Source organism: Cylas formicarius, unplaced genomic scaffold (genome assembly GCF_029955315.1).
Source record: "Cylas formicarius isolate icCylForm1 unplaced genomic scaffold, icCylForm1.1 PGA_scaffold_12__32_contigs__length_19106922, whole genome shotgun sequence".
Lineage (NCBI taxonomy): Eukaryota > Metazoa > Arthropoda > Insecta > Coleoptera > Brentidae > Cylas > Cylas formicarius.
Genome location: NW_026844225.1, coordinates 10,932,704 through 10,955,779, shown reverse-complemented (window position 1 = coordinate 10,955,779; position 23,076 = coordinate 10,932,704). Strand labels below are relative to the sequence as shown.

The window sequence follows — 23,076 nt, the reverse complement described above, 5'->3', positions numbered from 1 at the left end:
ACTATGATTGATTGATTGAGTTTTCTTAGAAATGTATTAATTAAACAATTCAGTGATGGTGCCCAACGGGGCACAGAAATTTTTCGTTTTTTTTGGGAGAATCGGAATATTAATTTACAATAATTCTACTTCTCTTTTATTTGCGTGAACGCGCGAATGATTTAGAATTATTGAGCCAATTTGAAGTCCGCGCTTTTCATATTATCTGAAAACGGGAAAATGGCGTTGGGATAAAGACTTGTAAGTAGATAACTCAAAGGGAGTTGAAAAAAAATGCGACCTACACCTTGTCAGCTATAAAAACGTTTATTTAGCTGGTTGCTATGATTGAATGTTATAATGGGTGTGAACAATATGATTTTTTGCTTCGCCTTTGCTGATACGTATTAGTGTTGGACAGAGGTGTACCTCAAGGTTCTTTTCTGGGGCCTTTGTTATTTGTTATCTTCACTTCGGATATATTTGATAACATTGAGCAGTGTAACATACATAACAGTACGCTGATGACACCCAGTAATATACAGGTTTAACAAGATCTGAGGCTGGTGAAGTTTTAAAGAAGTTAAATAAAATTTTAGAAAAGATTGCAAATAGGTCGGCCATTACTTCGGACCTTTTAAAGACTGGGCTAGCGAGCTGGTTGACGTTTCAATCAATAGTGTCAAAATTCAAAAACTCGGGTGTTGTTTCAATACTCATATTTCTAAAATTATACAAAAAGAAAATTACTAGAAAGTAAAAAAGTTCGTCAGGTTAAAATTAAAAGTCTATTGGTTCAGCGTATAGCAAAACGGGCGTAAATGCGTAGGTTTATTGGAGCCTATAAAATATTCGTTTAAACTCTCAGGATCCTATGGTGGTGCATTTTGCAGATAAACATTTAATAGAATCTTTCATATTTAAAGGGTTCAGTGATTGAACAAGGGTAATTATAATCTGGGCTTAAATCAATGGCTGTGGTTCAATTTGTAAATCAATGTTTGCACAAAAGCTGGCAAACCATAAAAAGATTCGTCGATTGGTGATAATCGAGACCCGGCAACAAGATGCTTGAAGAAACTGCATTTTGATATATTTTGCAGTGAATTAAATTTCTAATAAGAGAGCAATAAATTAAAAATTAACTGATAGGTACCGAGAGAGTCAGCAATAAAGTTCACTATCTCATTGGTTTCAAAAGTTGGTTTCAAAAACGGTAAACAGAAAAGCTGCAAGGATTGTTAGGATGCATAATTTAAAATTGTTTTAGCGTGTACAGGGTGGCTGAAAAAGCGTGAGGATATAAATATATTTTGGAAACTTTTTTATTAATAAAAATACATACCTAAAGCTAAAAGCTAATAGTTTTTAAAATATTTTATTTTTTCTAAAAATACTAATATAACACTGGCCAAAAAGATACGATAGCGCCAATATTTTTAACGGTTAGATAAATCACTCATATTTTTGATATCCGTATATGACGTAAAATACATATGCAATGGAATTTGAATTAGGTGCTACAGGGTGTTTAAAATAAACGAATATATTTAGAGCGTTTTAAATTGACAGAAAGAAGAACTTAAGGACAAATTAAAATAAATCGCAAGGATTAAAAATGAGTATATTGTATACTTAATAAAAGTTGTAGGTCTTTGTAAGATCTATCAGAAAAAATAATTGGTTAAGGCTTTCGCGGCCCGTTGATAAGCTATTATCTTGTTTCGGGTTTAAAGGCCGTCGTCGCTTGGAATTACTTCCTAACGTTTCGCTAGCACGAGTGGCGAGCTTCTTCAGACGTCCTTCCATCTCCGATGTTGGACGTAGACTGACGATTTCTCCTGCGCAGGTTGTATTTATGCCCATTGGTGGTGGGCGGGGCTTGTTCCGCTTCGGTTGGTCTCGGGATATCGATCCGTACTGCTCGGGCGTTCCTAAGGATCGGGTTCCAGATTTGGTTGAGTCTAAGGGTCTCCTCCTTTCTGTTGAAATTGTGTGGGTGTTTTTGTATCTCAATGGCTTCCCTGACTAGCCTGTTGTGATAGCCGTTGACCGATGCTAGTAACTTACAGCTCTCAAAGTGTATCCTGTGTTCCCCGCTGCCCAGTGACACTCGGAATATACGGCAGATATGCGTGGGAGGTGGAGGGTCGTTGTTCGGTATCCCGTGCTCTTGATGATCTTGAGTTCATTGATCTCTCAATCTCCCTCTTGCTGTAGCCATTTACCTCGAACGCAGTTTTCAGGTGTTCAAGTTCCATCTGGAGGTTCTCCGGTTCACAAATTCTTCGGGCTCGTTCTGTCAGGGTTCTGATAACCCCATACTTTTGACTTGGGTGATGGTTGGATAGAGCATGCAGGTATCTGTCCGTATGGGTTGGTTTTCTGTACACTGTGTGCCCCAGCTTGTTACCTCGCTTCCTCACTAGTACGTCTAAGAATGCAAGTTGTTGGTCATTTTCAGTCTCCATAGTAAACTGGATGCTGGGATGCTGACTGTTGAGTTGATGCAGAAAGTTGTTGAGCTTGTCCATACCATGTTTCCAAATCACGAAGGGATCATCCACGTACCGGAACCACGTTGCTGGCTTGTACTCTGAGGTTTCGATCGCTTTTTCCTCAAAGTGTTCCATAAATAAGTTGGCTATAACCGGGCTTAATGGACTTCCCATTGCCACTCCGACCACCTGTTCGTAGAAGTTTCCCTTCACCACGAAATAGCTACCGGTCAGACAGACTTCAAAAAGTTTGCAAATATCGACAGGAAATATCCTGTTCACCAGGTCCAAGCAACTCTTCAGAGGTACTTTCGTAAACAGTGAGACGATGTCGAAGCTCACAAGGATGTCGTTTTGTTCAATATTGATATCTTGAATCTTGCGCACGAAGTCGGTGGAGTCCTTGATGTAACTGGTGACGTGTCCTACGTGTGGTTGGAGCAGCGATGCCAAGTGTTTAGCCAAGTAATACGTTGGTGATCCGGGTGCGCTAACTATTGGTCTTAACGGGACATCTACTTTGTGTATCTTAGGTAGTCCATAGAGCCTTGGTGGAACAGTCTCCGTCCTCACAATGCGCTTCTTGATTTCTTCTGACAGTGATGATGACTTGATGAGCCGATTGGTAAGACGTAGTCTAGCTTGCGTCGGATCCTTTTTCAGGGGTTTGTAGCTTCCTGGGTCCAAGAGTTCCTCAATCTTCCTTTCGTAGTCCTCGGTCTTCAGAAGAACGGTTGCGTTTCCTTTGTCCGCTGGGAGTATGATGATACCCTCATCCGTGTTCAGGCTACGCAGTGCCAGTCCTTCACTTCTCGTCAGGTTAGACTTGGGTTCTGCGTTCGAACAAGCCTCGCCCACCACCAGTCGGCATAAATACAAGCTGCGCAGGAGAAATCGTCAGTCTACGTCCAACATCGGAGATGGAAGGACCTCTGAAGCAGCTCTCCACTTGTGCTAGCGAAACGTTAGGAAGTAATTCCAACCGACGACGGCCTTTAAAAAACTATGAGGTTTAGGTATATATTATTATTAACAAAAAAGTTGAATAATTTCAAAACGAATTCAAAACAAGATTTCAAAATAGGGTTAAAATTTAATTTAAAAAAATGTATGTTTAATTCGTCACGCTTTTTTGAGCCACCCTGTATACTTTAAAATAATTGTAAATTTTGCATCCCGACAATTTTTGTGTTTACCATTTTCGCAAAATTTTTCAAACTAATGAGATTATAAACTTTACTCTATTGTTGACTCTGTACAATTCGGATACATTAATTTTTATACTTTCAGGATAAAGTAAATTTAAATAACATAACATATATAAGTAAAAAAAAATAACTCTTTTTCTTAAAATTGAGTTAAACTTAAAATAAGGAATCATATGCATTATTATATTCTATTTTGGGTTTCATGTTTAGCGTAGTAACAAATAATAGCTACACAGTGATCTATATTATTAAAAATATATTTATTTTATTTATGCTGCCTACATTTAGAATGTAAGATTCATCATAAAAATGAGACGAAAAATATTAGAAAAGAGTATTATAAAGAGAAAATGAATTTAATAGAAAAAGCTCCTCTGATTTATTATTATTATTATTATTATTATTATTATTATTATTATTATTATTATTATTTGGATTATTTTCAGTTATTTCTTTATAAGTTGTAAGAAACATTTTTTTTAGAAAGTTGTGAGTCTCTTGCAAATAATAGAAAGCATTTAAAAAGTTGCTTGGCAGTAGATTTTTAAAGCAATATACTTATAATTAATCAATTTGAGATACTTTACTTTACTTTTACTTTAGAGTTTAGTAAGCTAACTATATGATACCAAACAATTACTATATTTTGATTTAGAGAGTTAGTAGTGAGAAAACGAGGTATTTCTTTTATACGGCGACATAAAAACAGCAGACAGCAAAAATATTAACAAGTACAGAGCTCGCAGTTCAAAAGTAAAAACAAATTACTTACATTCTCGTAAAGTGACCATAAAGAAGGATGGTTTGCTGGGATTGCTCGAACCAAGTGCGTTCCAGGCTATTATCTGGAAGCTATAAACTGTGTAAGGTCTCAAACCTTTCACGTAAAAGGAAGGATCGTTGGACGTGGTGTTCACTTTCTGTACGGTAAAATTTTTGCTCCCGACCACGCTGAAACAAGAAAAGAATTATATGACACTGATATATTGCCTTTTCGTAAGGTAGGTGCAACGGGAGTTTTTAGGGAGGACCGGTTCCCGTGATGTGGCGTAGAAATCTATAAAACCCTCCCGTAGGGCACACGGGAACGTGAACGGGAACACACACAAGTGGACCGTTATCCCGCAAAATACGCCTAGATAAGTTTTTAGGGATGGAGCTTTAAACTACTTAACTACCTATCAAAAGTCAAACGAAAAATTTGTTTATTGGGTTAATGATATACGCGTTATGTGAAAATATTGGAACATTTTAAATTTTCGCTGTCAATATCTATAATAGAGGGCGTTTTACATATTTTGTTGAAACTTTGTATGTATGATGTTAGGTTACAGTTTTCACGTAAATTTTCTGGATAAAAACGGCATACTAGCAAAAAAGGAGACACCCTATACCCCCACCGATGTACCGTTCTGGCTTTAAGACTCTTACTTGCATAATTTTTTCTCGCTTGTTTATTTTTGATAACAGTAGTTTTGAAGATATTTTTTTTATCAATGCGAAATATTAATGAGACACAGAAAAATGCGTATTATTATTACCAGTATTATTAATTTTTAACAATTGCAAGGACTTTACAAGTATAAGCTCAATTATTTTTAGACTTTTAAAAAAATACCACAGTATAATTTCATAAAAATATAACAATAGTGTCCGTATTATGCCAGATATTTTGACTAAAAAGGAAAAACAAATGAATAAATTTCTTTGTAGATATTTTAAGTAGTGTTTGTTCTGGGTTTAGAATTTAATGAAACTAAGTGTAATTTTTAAACTTTGCAAAATGTGCTAAAAGGAAAATTACATAAAAACTTGTGTCGAACGTAGAAGTAGAAATAATCTTGATTTTGGAAATATATTAACATTAGGTTCTTACTGATTTAAATTATTTTTGAAATTTCGGTCGATATAATAATAAAAATTATATTAATAATAATAATTCCATTGCAAAGTAAAATTACAAAATGCTAAGTTGAAGCTTAATTTCATAACTTAACCTATTTTCCTAATCTCACCCAACCTTATGGCAACTAGATAAGCAAATAGGCTTCCAAAAACAATTATTTGAAGACAAAAGATAAAAACATATTCTATAAGAAAAAAATCTCCCACACGCCCATCATAATTTTGGTCTTGCGCAAATTTTGAAATCAATAGAAAATATACGGGGTAGTTTTTTTTTATTTGGAACATTTTTTAAAATCCATTTTTGCATTCTTGGTTAAATTTCAGGCATAATTCGTGTGGTATACTCTTTAACCTGCATAATTAATTTCCTTTATTTCGTATCTAATTCGAAATTTTAAATAATCTAAATTTTTTGTTTTTTTATGATTTTCAATATCCACAGAGAAAAAAAATCCGGTGGAGTAATATCTAGAGATTTTGATCTTACTAATTCACTCTTCGGGAAATACCGTACTATCTTGTTGAAACCAAATCTGTCTATCTGACATAGCACGCTGATTTGGGTTTGGAAAAGAAACTGCGAGAAAGTTATTTTGAAGAAATTCTATATACCGGGTTCCAATAAGATTTTGATCAAAGCAATCAGGTTCAGTAATTTTGTTAATGAAAATCCCGGTCCAAATTTTTATTTTTTGTGGATGTATGATTCGATCTCATCCGTCGCGGATTATTTGTACTCCAATTCGAACTTTTTTTTTGTATTTTGTATTTGCAAACTTTACTGGTTTCGTTTTAAAATCAAATATTTGTTTCGTATTCTTTTGTTCATAAAATGTAACAGATGCCTATAGGAAGGAACTTAGTATCGACATCTACTTTTGGATCCACCTTGTATATTATTTGAATACTAATTTTTAGATTTCTTTTTATAGTTTACATTGTAATTATTCTCGGAATACCCACACAGTTAATTCAAACATGAATAAGCATTTCGTCCAAAACGCTAGCCGATAATTTATTACGCTTTAATTTATAGAAAAACAGCATTAAAATTGTAAGTAGAGGTAAAATGACTGTGAAATCTCCCGACAATATTTCCATGGAAATCGACTAGCGTCTTTTCGCCGTCGACCACACAAAAAAAGTGAAAAACCGTTTAAGGTTAATTATTTAATAGTTGCCTAACGAATTTGGACGGAGTTAACTGAATTACGGATATGCATATTTAAAGGAACAGAAAATTTCGAAACAAAAATATCCGGTTGTGTGTGTAAAGCGAGCGAGTTTTACCGGAGTTTTCACGTGAAACCCTATTTCGGTTGAATTACCGGCGATTTTCCTGTTTTTAACATTTTAGTTGCCAATTCTGGGGGCAGTGAAGTTATTTTTGAGTTAATTTTATTCACGGTAAAATAATACGATATGACGGTATCGTTTTATGTTCCCTTTGTTTTGGGTTTACCGAACGTTTTTTGTATCGAATTAACGATGAACAACAAGGTCAACAAACAAGATGGAGGAGGTTGCGTAATTGCTGTCAAGACAACCATTCAGAGATAATGCAATCAACCGTTGTACTTACATCCCACAGGGATGTAATTACCCAATGGCAGCATTTTCATTATACGAAGAGATTCTACTTTACTGCTATGTCCTGTTTATTGGCGATTTCAACATGTCTAACCAACCAACCAACTAACCAATTCAATTCCGGAATAAATTCTCAGAGATAATGCGTCGGTATTTTCAAGATACTGGCTTTAATTCTATGCAACAGAGATAGTGTAGCAAATTTACATGAATCAGTGAATTACCTGTTTGTTGAAAATGCCAACCAAAAGTTTTAAGGTTCCTCTGGTTTGTTTTTTGCTTTTAAGCTTTTTACAGGTGGCCATGTGGATACACTGACAGATCAATTTTAGACCATAATGGACAGAATTCTAGAATATAATTTAGCAATTCGCAAGTTTCCTGTCTATTTTAGTTTTTAAAAATTGTCAGTAATAAAAAAAAACAATTTCATAAAAAATATAAAGGCGTATGATCGTTTTCGTAAATTACGAACTTTGTAATACATTGTAATAAATATAGGCGAACATTTTCGGAAACTCAAAAAATTCTGGAGTTTTATTGGAGACAAAAGAGGAAACAATGTCTCAATTCCCTACACAGTTAAACACAACCAAACTTAGCGCATTCCTATGCAATTCCTATGCAAGACTTGAAAATAAATAAAAATAAAAGGTAAGCGAACGATTTTTCACATAAGAACATCATTGAAGTATGTCAAAACTTAAATGTAAATAATTATAAATAAATAAATAAATAGATGTAAATAAAAAGAAACTCCCAAACTCCAAATCTCCTCTTGCGTTTGTTTGTAGTAAAATTTCTCTCGGGTCAGTCATTTGGAATCCTAATTATAACAGAGACAAAAGATATTTTACAAAAAATATTCGATCAACATTTAAAGTTCTTACTCTCCAAAGCAAAACAACGCTAACTGCTCCAGATAGTCTTGAAGGGTCAAGCTGAATCCCCTCTTATCAAAAATTAACCTAACAATATAAAGGCAGAACGCAAGGGATGTATTTGATATTGAACATAGGACGGACAGAACTTTCCAAATATATTTAATTTTCATAATTATTTTCTAGGATATAATACGATATCTTAATTCAAATATAAAATTGTCTTAATGGTATTAATTTTGTGCTGATAATTGCTAAAATTTAGATTTACTTGTGATCTTTCTTTGTAAGATAAAACGTGGATGCTTTTTTGGTACTTTGGACTGTGTACAACCTAAATTGTCAATAACTAAATAAGTAAATAAAATAAGGTCACCCTAAGCTTTAACTGACGGTATCTTAGTTACTAAGTAACAAATTAAATTTAATAAATTAATCCTGTGGTATGATATGTAATTCTAAACCATTTAAAATATAAATACATTTTTTACGTCATGCTAGACATTTTGTTTGAATAAGTACGTTTAGTTATTATGAACTGGGCCTTAATTAAGAAAAGCAAACAAGGGAAATAGAAACGGATAAAGGAAACTACAACAACAAGCGTCTTAGATCTCTCAGGTGTTCGGTAAAAAGATTTCTACACAAACTGTGAAATTGTCGCATTCCAGATTATTAACATTTTTCAAAAATTAAGAGAATGAACACGAAAATTAAATTTGTTGAAGTGAGTCTGTATTTCTTCAAGTCATTTTCAACATGGCGCAGGGTGATTGGTTGTAAGGCTCGTCTAAAAAATCTTCATCGGTTTCATTGGAATAAAATTGTAATAAAAAGTTGTTTCCATGGGGGACAAAATGCGTATGGAAATTAAATAATAAATATAATGACAGTTTACATTTAGCTAATTTAACAAACCATTAAATTAACAAATGAGGTGCAAATTAGACATTTTCAAAGATTGTGTCTATCATAATGGTGGATATGAATATAATTGTTAAGGTTAAACAAAATGCATGGTTTAATTTGGTATAAGAGCTAATATATATTTTTTAATTTAATAAAATTTCTTAGTAAATTAGTTAAATAGATTTGATAAAACACTATGAGAAGCTAAAGTGGTTATCAATCACGATAAATTTTATTCCATTGCAGCTTGGTCTGGTATATTTCACACTAAATGGCGCAAAAGCCGTCGTTTAATTTTAGATCGTGCTGCATCAAAAGATCAAAAAAATCCCCAACGTATTTGACGTTGACACTTGCAAATACGGGATTAAAATTTCAAATTTATTAGGTTGAAATTTTTTCGCATCATAGCAAAATTGTCAGTTCGACGTTGTATTGATTCATAAAATTAAAAATGGCACCTAAATATTTCTTTCACATTAACAAATGTATAAAAAACGGAGCAATGTGTTAGGAATGTTTTGCTTCATTAAACATTAATTGCTTGTCGGGGGTTCATTTTATTCTATTTTGAAAATTAGACTATGACATAGAGAAATTCTAATTTCACCAAATTACTAGCTAGCAAATATATCAAAACTTAACAGCAAGTCACAATAAAACCTATAATGAATCACCAATCGTAAGCTTACGTTGGAATTTGTGTACAAGTGCGATATGCCAAACATATTAACGCATTCTAGGAAGTATTAAAATTTTCATCGTGTTAATTGGCCAATTTTTTGAAGAGTTAGTATTATAAAGCACAAAATTAGATCTCTATAGGTAATGTATTATGTTGTCAAAGTAAAATTTGATCATAATGACCGCACTAAGAAAGATCACTAATTATATATTTAATGACTGACAGGTTTACTGCTCTTGGATTATTCAAAAACTTATGACACCCGAAACGATCAGGAGTTTTTAGATAACAGATATTAACCAAAGTTTAGTGTGTTATCACTATATGCGGAGCATGCTTAAAACAATTAGAAATCTAATGTACTAGAAAATATAATCCATCAATTAAATGGCTAAATATGTATAACAGAAGCTACTTGTATTCAGCTATATTCTGCTGTAATATAATAAAAAATCTTTCTTGTTTCAGATTGTATTTATTTTTATCCAACTTTCTTTAGAGACGTTTATTCTAAATAATAGTTTTGCGTTTAAAAAGAAGGTGTTTTAAACAATGTTTGAAAAACACGAAATCTAATTAATTAATTAATTCTTATCTTATCATTTCGTTTAATTTGCGTCCTCCTCCTGTTAGATTTATTGTACTTATTTTAATGTTTCCAATTTTTCTCCTTATTTTTTTCTCTAAGTTAGGTACATTTAAACACGTGTATCTAAACAACCAAATTTATGATGATGGCGCAATTACCTATGGGAGAATTGTACTATTTCTTTATTTCTTATTCCTTAAATCTCAAATATTATTATTATTATATTATTATTATTATTACTTATAGCATTTTGGTTTAAAATCTTAAATCGTAATCTTAATTCTGATCAAGAGGATTTGTTCAACATAATACATTACCTATAGAGATCTAATTTTGTGCTTTATAATACTAACTCTTCAAAAAATTGGCCAATTAACACGATGAAAATTTTAATACTTCCTAGAATGCGTTAATATGTTTGGCATATCGCACTTGTACACAAATTCCAACATAAGCTTACGATTGGTGATTCATTATAGGTTTTATCGTGACTTGCTGTTAAGTTTTGATATATTTGCTCCCTAGTAATTTGGTGAAATTAGAATTTCTCTATGTCATAGTCTAATTTTCAAAATAGAATAAAATGAACCCCCGACAAGCAATTAATGTTTAATGAAGCAAAACATTCCAAACACATTGCTCCGTTTTTTATACATTTGTTAATGTGAAAGAAATATTTAGGTGCCATTTCTAATTTTATGAATCAATACAACGTCGCGCCATCATCATAAATTTGGTTGTTTAGATACACGTGTTTAAATGTACCTAACTTAGAGAAAAAAATAAGGAGAAAAATTGGAAACATTAAAATAAGTACAATAAATCTAACAGGAGGAGGACGCAAATTAAACGAAATGATAAGATAAGAATTAATTAATTAATTAGATTTCGTGTTTTTCAAACATTGTTTAAAACACCTTCTTTTTAAACGCAAAACTATTATTTAGAATAAACATCTCTAAAGAAAGTTGGATAAAAATAAATACAATCTGAAACAAGAAAGATTTTTTATTATATTACAGCAGAATATAGCTGAATACAAGTAGCTTCTGTTATACATATTTAGCCATTTAATTGATGGATTATATTTTCTAGTACATTAGATTTCTAATTGTTTTAAGCATGCTCCGCATATAGTGATAACACACTAAACTTTGGTTAATATCTGTTATCTAAAAACTCCTGATCGTTTCGGGTGTCATAAGTTTTTGAATAATCCAAGAGCAGTAAACCTGTCAGTCATTAAATATATAATTAGTGATCTTTCTTAGTGCGGTCATTATGATCAAATTTTACTTTGATGACTTGTGAAATCATTTCGTATTTAATTTAATTAAAGGAAGTCCCTCAGATATCACTAAAAAAGTGGTAAATAGGACTAGAAAGAATGTAATTAACATTGACGTGCTGATGGGGTAATGTATTATTTGTTACCGCGAGACCATTTGTTTAAAATTCCGTGACATCTGTTATATTACACCTGTCACCCAAATTTGTATGTTTAATGATGTCGCATTTAACCTAATATAATTTTAATTATATGTGCGGTATATTTTTTTCAAACACATCAACCCTTATTTCGCCATCTGCGCGTTACACAGTCGTAAGCCGAGGCTGACGCGCGTCATTCATAAATTTTAATTATTGTGCGATTAAGATTACGTAGATTACGTGAAATATGAATTTTTGAATCAATTTTCGCTGAAAATGTTGTGTAACAGCGCCAATTATTTTCCCATTAATTTTTACCCTAGTTTTCGTTAAATGCGTTCCTATCGCTAATATTTGCTTGTGAATCGAATGTTTCGGTTTCGCTTAAATTCAACAGTTTATATTTGGTGTCTCCGGGAGCGATTTTCTTGATTAGAAATTCCAAATTTTATACGCCATAACTACACATTCAAAGAATAAATCATTATAAATCAAAAGAAATTCCGGTTAATGATGACGTAGGTACTATTTCACAAGAGTGCCAATTTACGCCAATCGAGAGGCTTTATACAATATGTGTCACGACCATTATCAAAAGAATAATGATAGCACGCTTAAAACTACTAGCTTAAATATGCTGATATCTGGATTATGACTGCTGGTTGCTGATGTCCGACGTCTTGGTTGGTGATTCTTGTTACCTATAGCTAGTTGTATTCACTTCGTTTCACAGGATTAATTGAATTTACTCTTGCGTTGTTCTCTATGAACTATTGCTGCTCCCGGTTTTGCTTTTTATGCATGTGCGCTGTGTTATTTCGGAATTTGGTGCTTATCCTCGCTGTACATTATTCCTACAGGTTTCCCCAATGCACACCTCACCCCATTAACATGGCACTCTTATGCAGTTTTTTCTGTCTTTCAGCTTAGCATATTAGTTTTAATCTTCTCTTAGTGGGTAATGCGTTCGAACATTTCTGATAATTCTGTAACATAGGGGATGCTGAGTATTTTCCCTCTTCTTCCTCAGCTACGCTGTTTTTGTTTCTTCTCCATAGCTGTTTGGATCTCTTGAATGAAGTGTTTCGAGTATCCGTTGTTGATCAGATCTTACTTGATGTATTTGAAGTCTTCTCGATAACCTATAACAGAGACCACCAATAAAGACGTCACACACCAGCAACCAGCAGTCACACCTGGATAACGGTTGGAGATACATGCCAACCATGATCTATTTCAAAATAAAGGCAACAGAAAGTCAAACAAATAGTTTTAACAACTTTTTGTTTGGAAATTTTTTTTCTGTTTTGTAATAAGACAACCACCCTGTAATTTTTTTCTAGTAGATGACAAGACAAGCGATTAGACAGTTAATGATTTTTTACTCATAAAATTAACCTTCAAAATTAATGAGAAAAAAAGATGTGTAATTAGTAAAATTATATTACGCAGTTTTCAATTTCCAAATTTGGTTCACATCGCAATCTTCGTTTAGTTTTTATCGATGGTCGGTATTAATTTATTAAGACCGATATTTTTGGACCCCATTCAAAATAATTCCCGAAAATAACATCAATAAATAAAACATTTCACTTATGTTTAGCCAGAGGACCTGGACATTTTGATTTCAGTTTTCTTTATACCTCACTTAGTGAAATTACATCTTTCTTTATATCGAGGCAGTCTCTCCTCTGAAGTATCGTGCGCGAACAAACGCTGATTCTTCTATATTCTATTTGAGAGTTTGCCAAAAGCGATATATAACTTTTATAGTCAACCGTACGTCGTAAAAACTAAAAAAGGTAAGCGCATTTTCGGCTAACCCATATTTTAGGTTTGCAATTTGCTAACAACGTCAAAAAATGATTTGCGTCCTAAAATAAATACGAATAAATGAAAACGTTCCAGTCTAACATCCTAAATTTTTAAAAAACAAATTTTCCGCTTTATTCAATTATCGTCATTTTAATTGGCTTACCGGCGGTTTTCGAATCCCTATGAGTAAACGTAACTCTGTAATCAATTTTAAGTAATTTCCAGACGATAAATTATGCATTACTATCTTCGATTAATACGTTTTCCCGAAGAACAAATTTATTGCTCTGAATTTACGGTATTGTAGTCGAATCCGTTGAAAATACAAAGTTCGCGCAGGTGGTATTAATTGTAGCGACATTTTGTTTTGAAAATTTGACTAATCTACACCGCGAATTTAGTGTAATCAAATATTTCGGCTATTCAGAGCAACACCCGAAATGCAATATAACATTTTTAAAATTTTTAACTGATTACTTGAAATTCAAATTTGCGAATCAAATTTTTCATTGCAAATTGATTGATTTTTTTTTATATTTGGAGTTGTCAGGTGTGTTCGTTTAATTAATATTAGTGGTAAATTAGATAAATTCATATTTTTATCCACCGGTTTCAACTTAAAAAACTTCTTCTCTACGGTTGTCAACTATATATCCGAAAACTTCGAAGATCGCTCGTTTGATTAGTGAAAGTATCATTATAACTTTTTAACGTTTTAAAGTTTAAGAAATTTGAAACTTTTCTATCACTATTTTGCCTCAAAACTGCAAGCAGGTGTTCGTTTTATAATTATTAAAAGTTTCGGCAAGTTTCAACTTGGTTTTTGAACTACTTGTCTGTTCTCCTAAGAAATTATTGAGTGAAATATCAACCGTGAGCTGGAAAAAGTACCATATAGGCTTATCAAATATCGCAGAAGTATCTGATATATGATATGTATTTCAACAACAAAAACTTCCCAAAGTTGTAATTATTCTTTTTTCTTGCCTTGCTTTTGTCACTAAAATTTTACTCGTACAAAAGTATTAATTAGGTAATTCAAGAACTTGTTGTTTGTATGTATGCAAAAATGAGGTTGCAACGGACTGAAGAAGAAATGAGTAAGAACTCATAATAGAGTGGTTAAAATAAGATAAGACAGCTTCGAAGCAGTAATCAAATTTAAATATTTACGAGTAATGGTATCTAGTATAGGAGAAAGAGATACTAAAATTTGAAGGAAAAATAGCGTCGTCCAAGAAGAAGAGATTAATATTTACAAAACTATAATAAGACCAACTTTCTTGTGTGCTGCAGAAACTATAACAAGGACGAAAAAAGAAAAGTGGCAGAAAGGGCCTGTGACGTGAAAATAATCACATTGGCATTGATAGAACTGAATGAGAGGGATTTAGTAAGGGGATAAGAAAAATATGATGTTACAGTGAAACCCAGGAGAGAAAAGAAGCAGGGCAAGACCAGATCAAGATGGTTGGAGGAGGAATTCGGAAGAGCAGGGATCGTGAATTGGAGGCAATAGGAAAAAATGGAGAAACATCAGCAGAAAAGTATGAAACAGAAGAAATGGCTACTGATCCACCCTGTCAATTGGATCTAGAAAACTTCCTAGATGCGGCACAACTCCTCTTAGGAGTGTGAAGCCACTATCCAACGCAATCTTCTGAAAATGTCGTCAGGCTATTGGTCGTAATACAAATTGCTTGCAGTCTCTGCATTCTTTTCGGCTTTCATAAAACAAACCATTTATATCGCAATACCGCATTTATTTGACAAATAACAACGACTACCAATGCGCTGTGGTTTTTATGGTATGCTATAGTTTTTGGAAAGGTAACTTTAAGTAGTTTTTAATTATTTAAAAATATATGGAATGTTTCATATAAAAACTAATTCATTGGTTTTAAATATATTATTATATTAAGCCCATTTAATTCTGTATAAAAAGTTGCTTTGGAGATGTTTTCATAAAAAGGCAAAATTTTCCATAACAAAATAGTTAAAGCGATTTTTGCCCACCCTGTACACTGAAATGTTGGGTCTTGATAATACCAGCGTACATTTGTGCCATTTACACCCTGTATGTTTAGAAGTATTTAGAATTAGTTCAATCTGCTTATATTTGTTATGATTTTAAAAATACTAGCAACTCGCAAACCCCTGCTAGAACAAACTGACACCAATCGCCTATGTAAATATAAGTGTACATAGAATATTTCCCGGTGAAATGAAATATTTAACTAATTTAACTAATTGTAACATTAAGGCAAGAATTGAGGTTTCTTTAAACCCATCGACTTATGCGAGTTGAGCGACGAACTGCACTTATGTGCCTATTCGTCCGGCGTCGATGAATCGTCTAGAAAAGTGACAGAAACGAATAGGTTACGAGTGTATTTTTTTCACATCCGACACGCATAGCATAAATCATAAAATTTCAGAACGATCCAGATTTATCGTGGAAATTGCGCCCTAATCTATCACGTGTGTACAATTGTGCAGATGTACCGGATTTATGGAAATAAAAAAAAGCATGCGCCTAAAAAGCTGCTAATGGCTTTGCTATTTTTTACCGCGACCTATATAAACGGAAAATAGGTAGCCATCAACGTTCTATTAGAAGAACAAAACATACGCGCATGAGTGATTTTTTATTACGGATTTAACCACTAAAATTGATATCGGGATATTTATATCTTGCAAATCAACGATAGACTAATTGGAGCGATTGGTTAAAATTTAGTATGCAAGGACAGCATGTATAAATCCGAATTAAGCAATTAACAACTTCCGAGTAGTTTACTCTGCGGAACTGGCCAGTGTGTTGATTGGGCAGTATCTTGGTTTATATAGAAGGAAATTTCAAATTTGATCCGAATGAATCTGTGAAATAATTTTTTTGAAAAAATTTGGCACTTGGTTTCACTTCATTTAATGATTATAAAGCTATTAATAATTTTAGTTTATTCTAATTCAAAACCTTATCAGCAGCATTCTCTTCATGTTCGTTATAATAAATATACTAAGTCTGTAAAAATGAACTTCCATTTTGTGAAAAAAAGGTTTAAACTTCATTACAACATTTTTGTTTGCGTTTTTTATTTATATTTTAGAATATTTATTTTTTGTATTAAACAATAAAACCAAATTAAACCTGTTCCCCCAAAATTTTTTAAATAATATTTACAGTAAATATATTACGTCCTCTTGACAAAATTTTCGTTCCAAAATTGTCGAATTATGGGAAATTTAAAAAGTCATGCCAACAAAATGTGTAATATAAAAGCACAGCTATCGAAGCCGTTAAATATGAATTATAGTTATTTTATGAAAAGGAAGATATTCTCGCTTTAAAACATAAAATTTCGCCCTGAGAGGGTAATCTCAGTTAAGTTTAGACGTTGCTATTCACCGGCGCGCCGATTTTATTTAAGTTCCTTTGCTTCCTCTGCAAGGTGCTTTTGTTTTTATATATACACAATATCTAGCTTTTATATTTCTTATCGTAACAACAATGGCGTTAGCGGAAAATTTTTAAATGACAACAATTTATTGTTTAAATTTTGTGTTGGGAGTTCCGAATTTTCCTGTCTTTTAATTTTATTTAATATCGTAATGAACTGTATTTAATAATGATTTTTTTGTTATTTTGCTAGTTTAATGGACATTGACCCAATGAATATAAATTAGTAACTGTAGTTTTTCACTCTAGAGAACTGTCAATACATAGTTGTGGATTTTAAACACGCCGATTTTCTTAATGAAACTTAATCTTGCTTTTTTGACTATTTGATGTGGATCAAGATTATGATCATACTTGTATAAAGTGTGAGCGAAGGCCTCGCAGTATGTTATTCGGCAAGGAAACTTAACTATATTAAAATTAATAAGTTACAGTTACTAATTGGTACTATTTATAGAACCAATGCATGCAGTGTAAATACTTTTGAGGGTTATTTTGATAATATATTGTCATACGCGGTGCCCCAATATGATCGCATTATTATAACAGGCGATCTCAATATAGATCAACTTACTCCTAACTTAATTAATACGTGCTTAGAAGCATATGATTTTTCTCTATTAATTTCTGAACCCATCCGTCTAACTCAGAATTCTCAAACCTTGTTGGACATAATCTATACTAACCAACCTAATATGACTTCTTCTTCTGGAGTTTTGCATCATAATTTTTCTGATTATCTCGCAGTTTTTTGTCAAATCAAATTTGCGTCCTTCCATCAATCGCCATTGCGTCGACAATATCGATGTTTCCGAAATTTCAATAATGACTTTTCAACAAAATCTTGTCGGTATCCCTTGGCATCTCATTATTCACGAAAATTATATTGATAAAAAAATGGACATGTTCAATTTTTTTATAAAGTCATTGTTTGATAAGCATGCTAGTTTTGTTGTTACAAGTGCAGTGGGTACAGAAAAATCGGCACATTTGTCTTACAATTTCGATTCTAGAAACAGATATGGAAAACTGGAAATATGTTTAAAATTTGTAATCGACCGACCTAACTTCAAAAATTTCGTTTATATTACTCATTATTTTACTTCTGTTTTTAGCAATATTAACAATTGCCCCGAAACCACTTCTTTCTGTAACAATCGCAAAATCAACTCGAATATATCATATGCATTTAAACTTTCAACTATTGACTCAATTAAACCCGTTATTTCAAACTTTAAGTCAAATTCTGCTGGTGTTGATTGTGTACCTGCTAGAATGCTTCAGATGACCCTCGATATTACCGCGCCATACGTTACACATATTATTAATTGCTGTTTGGAAATAGGCTATTTTCCTAGTATTTGGAAGTTTGCTTTGATCACACCATTGGCAAAAAATAACATTCCCAGCCAGTTCTCAGACCTTCGTCCAATCAGAATTCTTTCTACCTTATCTAAAGTTTTGGAGAAAGTCATAAATATTCAAATTTATGATTATGTTATTTCTAATCATATTGTCACTAACAGTCAATCTGGATTTTGTAAATGTTTTAGTACTATTAGTCTACCTTTACACATCATCGATCACATTATTAGTTTTTTAGATAATATTTTGCGATTGCACTTATCTCTTTAGATTACTCTAAAGCCTTTGATCGGCTTGAACATAAACTTATGTGCACCAAATTGAGTTACTACGGCTTCGATGATGTTTTGACTCGATTTTTTGAAAACTACTTAGCTAACAGATCAGAGAGTGACCTTTGACAATGTAAGTTCTCAATTTCTTCCTGTTTCATCAGATGTACCGCAAGGTTCTTTCCTTGCACCTATATTATTTTTAATTTACATTTCTGATATTTATACATCCATCGAATATTTGAATTTGCATTCATTTGCTGATGACAGTCAGCTATTTTACTCCCTCGATCCTAAATTATTTGATAATGCTTCAATTTATATCAATTTGTATTTGCATAACTTATTTCTACATTCTTCTTGCAGTGTAATGTTCTTTTCTCCTAAACCTAACATTGAACAAATATCACAAATGTATTTATTAATTAAGAGTGAACGTTTGAAAATTGTGAATTATAATAAAAACCTTGGTGTTATATTTGATTGTAGACTTAGATTTGTGGAATCTGTATTGGTGAAAAAAATTTATTTGGTTTTGCGCCATTTATACAGGCATAGAACTGCTCTTAATTTCGGTTTACGGAAACTTTTACCTCAATCACTTGCCCTTTCGATTATGAAGTATGGTTTAGTCCTCTATTACCCATGTCTTGATGGTATTAATAAATATAGATTGCAAAAATGCAAAACAGCTATTGCAGATTTATTTTCGGTTTGCGTAAATTTGATAGGATTTCCCACAAAAGCCAGGAAGTTAACTGGCTAAAAATTGACAGTACTTTTTGGCGTCTGTGGTTTTCAAAATTATTAGCACATCGAAGCCGTCCTACTTACGAGGTAAATTACAGTTTCGTAATGTTCAATCAGTGGCTTCAAGGCACCCCTACAGACTCTCACTGCCACGATATCGTTCATTTTTGTTCCGCACATCATTTTCTTATACTCCTGTTGTAACTTTTAATAGTAGACTCGAGTAATATCGCATTCAATTAAATTCTTTAAATATATATTAAGTACATATTTCGGGTTGAAACTGCTAACTGCTCAAATAATTTGATTTTCAATGTTCTCCTTTTTCTTCTTTTGTTTTTACTTTTAATAACTTTCTATTGTTTCATGTTACTATTACATTTATCTATTATATTAACCTCAATTTATCAATGTAATTATAACTTCCTATTTAGTTTTCAATTTAAACATGTAAGGGATTAAGTGGAATAGCTTTTGCTAGACTTTGCATTTTCTCTACTGTATATTTGTATATAACAATATACAATAATAAAGGCAATTTACTATTACTATTATTATATTAAATATTTGCATTTTTTCAAAATTAAAGAAAAAATAAATAAATAGTATCTTACTTTTTCGATTAAACTTTCTATGTTTAATTTTTAACGTTTGTATTCTGCCATTATCCACTGTAGAAGACGGTAGATAAATGTTGGTTGTTAACCAAGTTTTTGCTGTCGCCCAATCTAAGCGATCTATTCCCTGAAATTTGTTATCATTGTATGATCTGCGAGAATTTTTCTTAAACCAGTTTCAGCAACTGCTACACTGTGTTTGTATTTTTATGAGTTTTTCAATTGGACCTCTGTGTCATTTCTCTCACATATATTTTGATTATTATTTAAAACAATTCACCAAAAGGTTAAATCAACCGATTGGTGGCCACACAAAACAATCCAACGTAGCGTAATATGTCTATTTAATACAGATATTAAACCGTCATTTGGTCTCTATTTTGATGTACATTTGTTGCCTCTATTGGATTATAAGCGATCGAAATGCGTCCAACAGGTGTTTGAGACAATAAAAGCAATTTTCAACTAGATTTATCGAGCTGAGATTTAATCACAGAATAACACATACTCTAAAAGCAACGCTCGTTCCTGAGCTGTTATGTATGCACCGCTCGTACGGACCAACAAGACTTTCAGCATTCCACTGAACAACTGTAAACTGATTGTCTTTCAATTTTATGGATGAATTACATTTTATTTTATAAAACATTTTAGTCGAATATAGATTCGACTGACGTTAGCTATTCCGTTGACACCGTCTTCCGGGCGAATGCTTTTTGAATGCAAACGATTTTTCGGCCATTTTAAAGAAAATTACGCTTATATTTAATCCATTCGCGTCCTTTGTTTCAAACGTTTTGTGTAAATTTGAAAATTCTTTTTACTTAGATTTCGATCTATTATTGCATATTTCGCTTTAATGAATTCACGAAGAACTTTTTTTTAATGCAAATATTATTCTGTAGTTCGTGTCGACATTAAAATTTTATTGTTTTAATTATTATGTAATACTTTCTTGATTATTACATATTCCGTTTTTTATTGCAAGTATTACTGCGTAAAGAATTCACATCGTAATTTGATTCTGTTGATTACTCTATAGTCCTTGTTTTATTTATACCTTTTTATGGTACTTTGGAATTTGTATTTATTGGTTATTACATAGTCGATTTTTTATATAGACAGTTCATTACAAATATTACATTGTAACGAATTCACGCCGAGATATTTTTTTGTTTATTACGCAGTTTGTTATTACGTTTTTTATATAATAAAAAAAATGACACTTATCAACAAAGATATGCAGATATTAAAATCAAACACTAATCTCTACTAAGAGCTACTATTGTTCATAAAGATTTTGAAATTCGTTAATAATAATTGGTAAGGAACTTCTATAATTACAGCATTATAAATTTTGCTTATGTCGAATAACAATAAAATCATAAAAATTAGAAATATAGGAAGCAATAAACACAGGAAGAACGAAGAGTCGTTTAAATGGGAGAAGACTTGTCTATAGCATTTTGAAGAACCTAATTAACATTAAAAAAATTGAAAGGGTAAATGAAATGAAATATTTACGAAGAATTCATGAATCTCAACTGAGATTATCAGCACACTTTCACTTTATATGCAAAAAGATTGGTAAAACGTAGGATTTTTTTATAGGATTTATTTATAACACTATTGTCTTTCCACATGTAACGGAGGTGAAATTAATAGGTTACAGTCATTACAAAATAGGGTAATGCGATTATTTCTGTTAAGCTCTTTAGGTTGGCTCTTGATAACTCAAAGTATAGAGGAATGACTATTTAGTTATTAGATCGGAGAGGCAGTTGAATAATATTTGCTGATTTTGATATTCAGTTTGTACGAACCGCATATATGCAAAAGCAGCTGCAAGCTGAATTAAATTATGTACAAAGCGTTATATTATTTACAAATTAATTAAAAATGTATTACTTAAATAAATAAATCTGTTTCTGTTACTGATGTAAGCTAGTGCTAAATAAAATGATTATGTAAATTATCAAAGCTGAAGTAAGAAATATTTTAGAACATTTTTTTTATGATTTTTTTTTATAAAAAAGTAGAAATTTTTCGAAAGGGTTTGAGATTAGAGACAATGTGTTTGCACTTTTCTATTTTAGCTTTTTAAACTATTAAAATGCACTTTATGATATTTCATTTTGAATGTGCGTTTGTATTGAATAGTTGGGTCGCCTTCAGGGCATGTGCTTAATGTATCACTAAACACAAAGTACTGATTAGAAATCAGCTTAGTTTGAAAATACAAGGGGTTCGATTTAAAAAAAATGTCTAGTTGTAGTAAAAAAAACATTTGTCCAAAATTTCGAGATTTTCAATTGTATTTTTGTAGTATTTCTCTGTATTATTAACGTCTTGCTCATCATAAATTACAAAGGATAAAAAAGAAACAACGATAATTGCATTGCATGGTGGGAAGGTAATGCGTCTCAAAATGCGTGACAGAACTTCATGAAAACAAAAAATAAAAAGGAAAAAAATAATAAATAGATGAGCAATAAAATGTGAACTTTCCTCTGTTGGGAATTGTTGGCCGAAGTCAATCTACTAACTCGTAAAATTGGGAGTTTCAAAGCCAAAGGTTGATCTCTGTTACCCTGTCTTTCTTACTTTTCTGTCCCTGGTCGATGGTCCTCGTCCTCTGACACCTCTATATCTTGCTACTTTAGGTTATCTATTCCAGATTCATCCTCAAACACTATAAATTTATCTTCAAAATAATTTTCCTTCTTGACTTGACTTGAATAATTTGTTAATAATTGTTTCCAAGAACTGTAAATTCCTGATTATTAACTACTAGTTTGTTTTCTGCCATTTTTAAGTACATATTGTACAGTATACTGATAAACTTTAATAAAACTGGTCTGCATTTTCCATGTTTCTTTTCGCCAATTCTAAAGAAATTATTTTATATTATTGAAATTAAAATGTCGATAGCAGTAGTTTAAAAGTGGGACCCTCTAAAAACAAAATGCGTTCCTAAACTCCAAAAAGTTTGTATAACTTATTTTTTGTAAAATTGCAGCATAAGGTTTTGCGAAAACATTTCTGGTGACAATTTGATTTTCGTAGCTTCTGGCTGTCGATTTAATCAATTGAATGGTTTAAGAATTACCATGGTCAAT

General features: G+C 32.1%; 1 protein-coding gene across 3 annotated transcripts in view; it reads right to left on the bottom strand.

Moving 5' to 3' along the window:
- Nucleotides 1–23,076, bottom strand: part of LOC132708575 (tyrosine-protein phosphatase 99A) — a 455,230-nt gene that overhangs the window by 136,772 nt on the left and 295,382 nt on the right. For all 3 annotated transcript variants that reach the window (XM_060680970.1, XM_060680971.1, XM_060680969.1), the window contains exon 5: nucleotides 4,458–4,636. In XM_060680970.1, coding sequence (XP_060536953.1) covers nucleotides 4,458–4,636 — 179 coding nt within the window. The remainder of the gene's footprint in view (nucleotides 1–4,457; nucleotides 4,637–23,076) is intronic.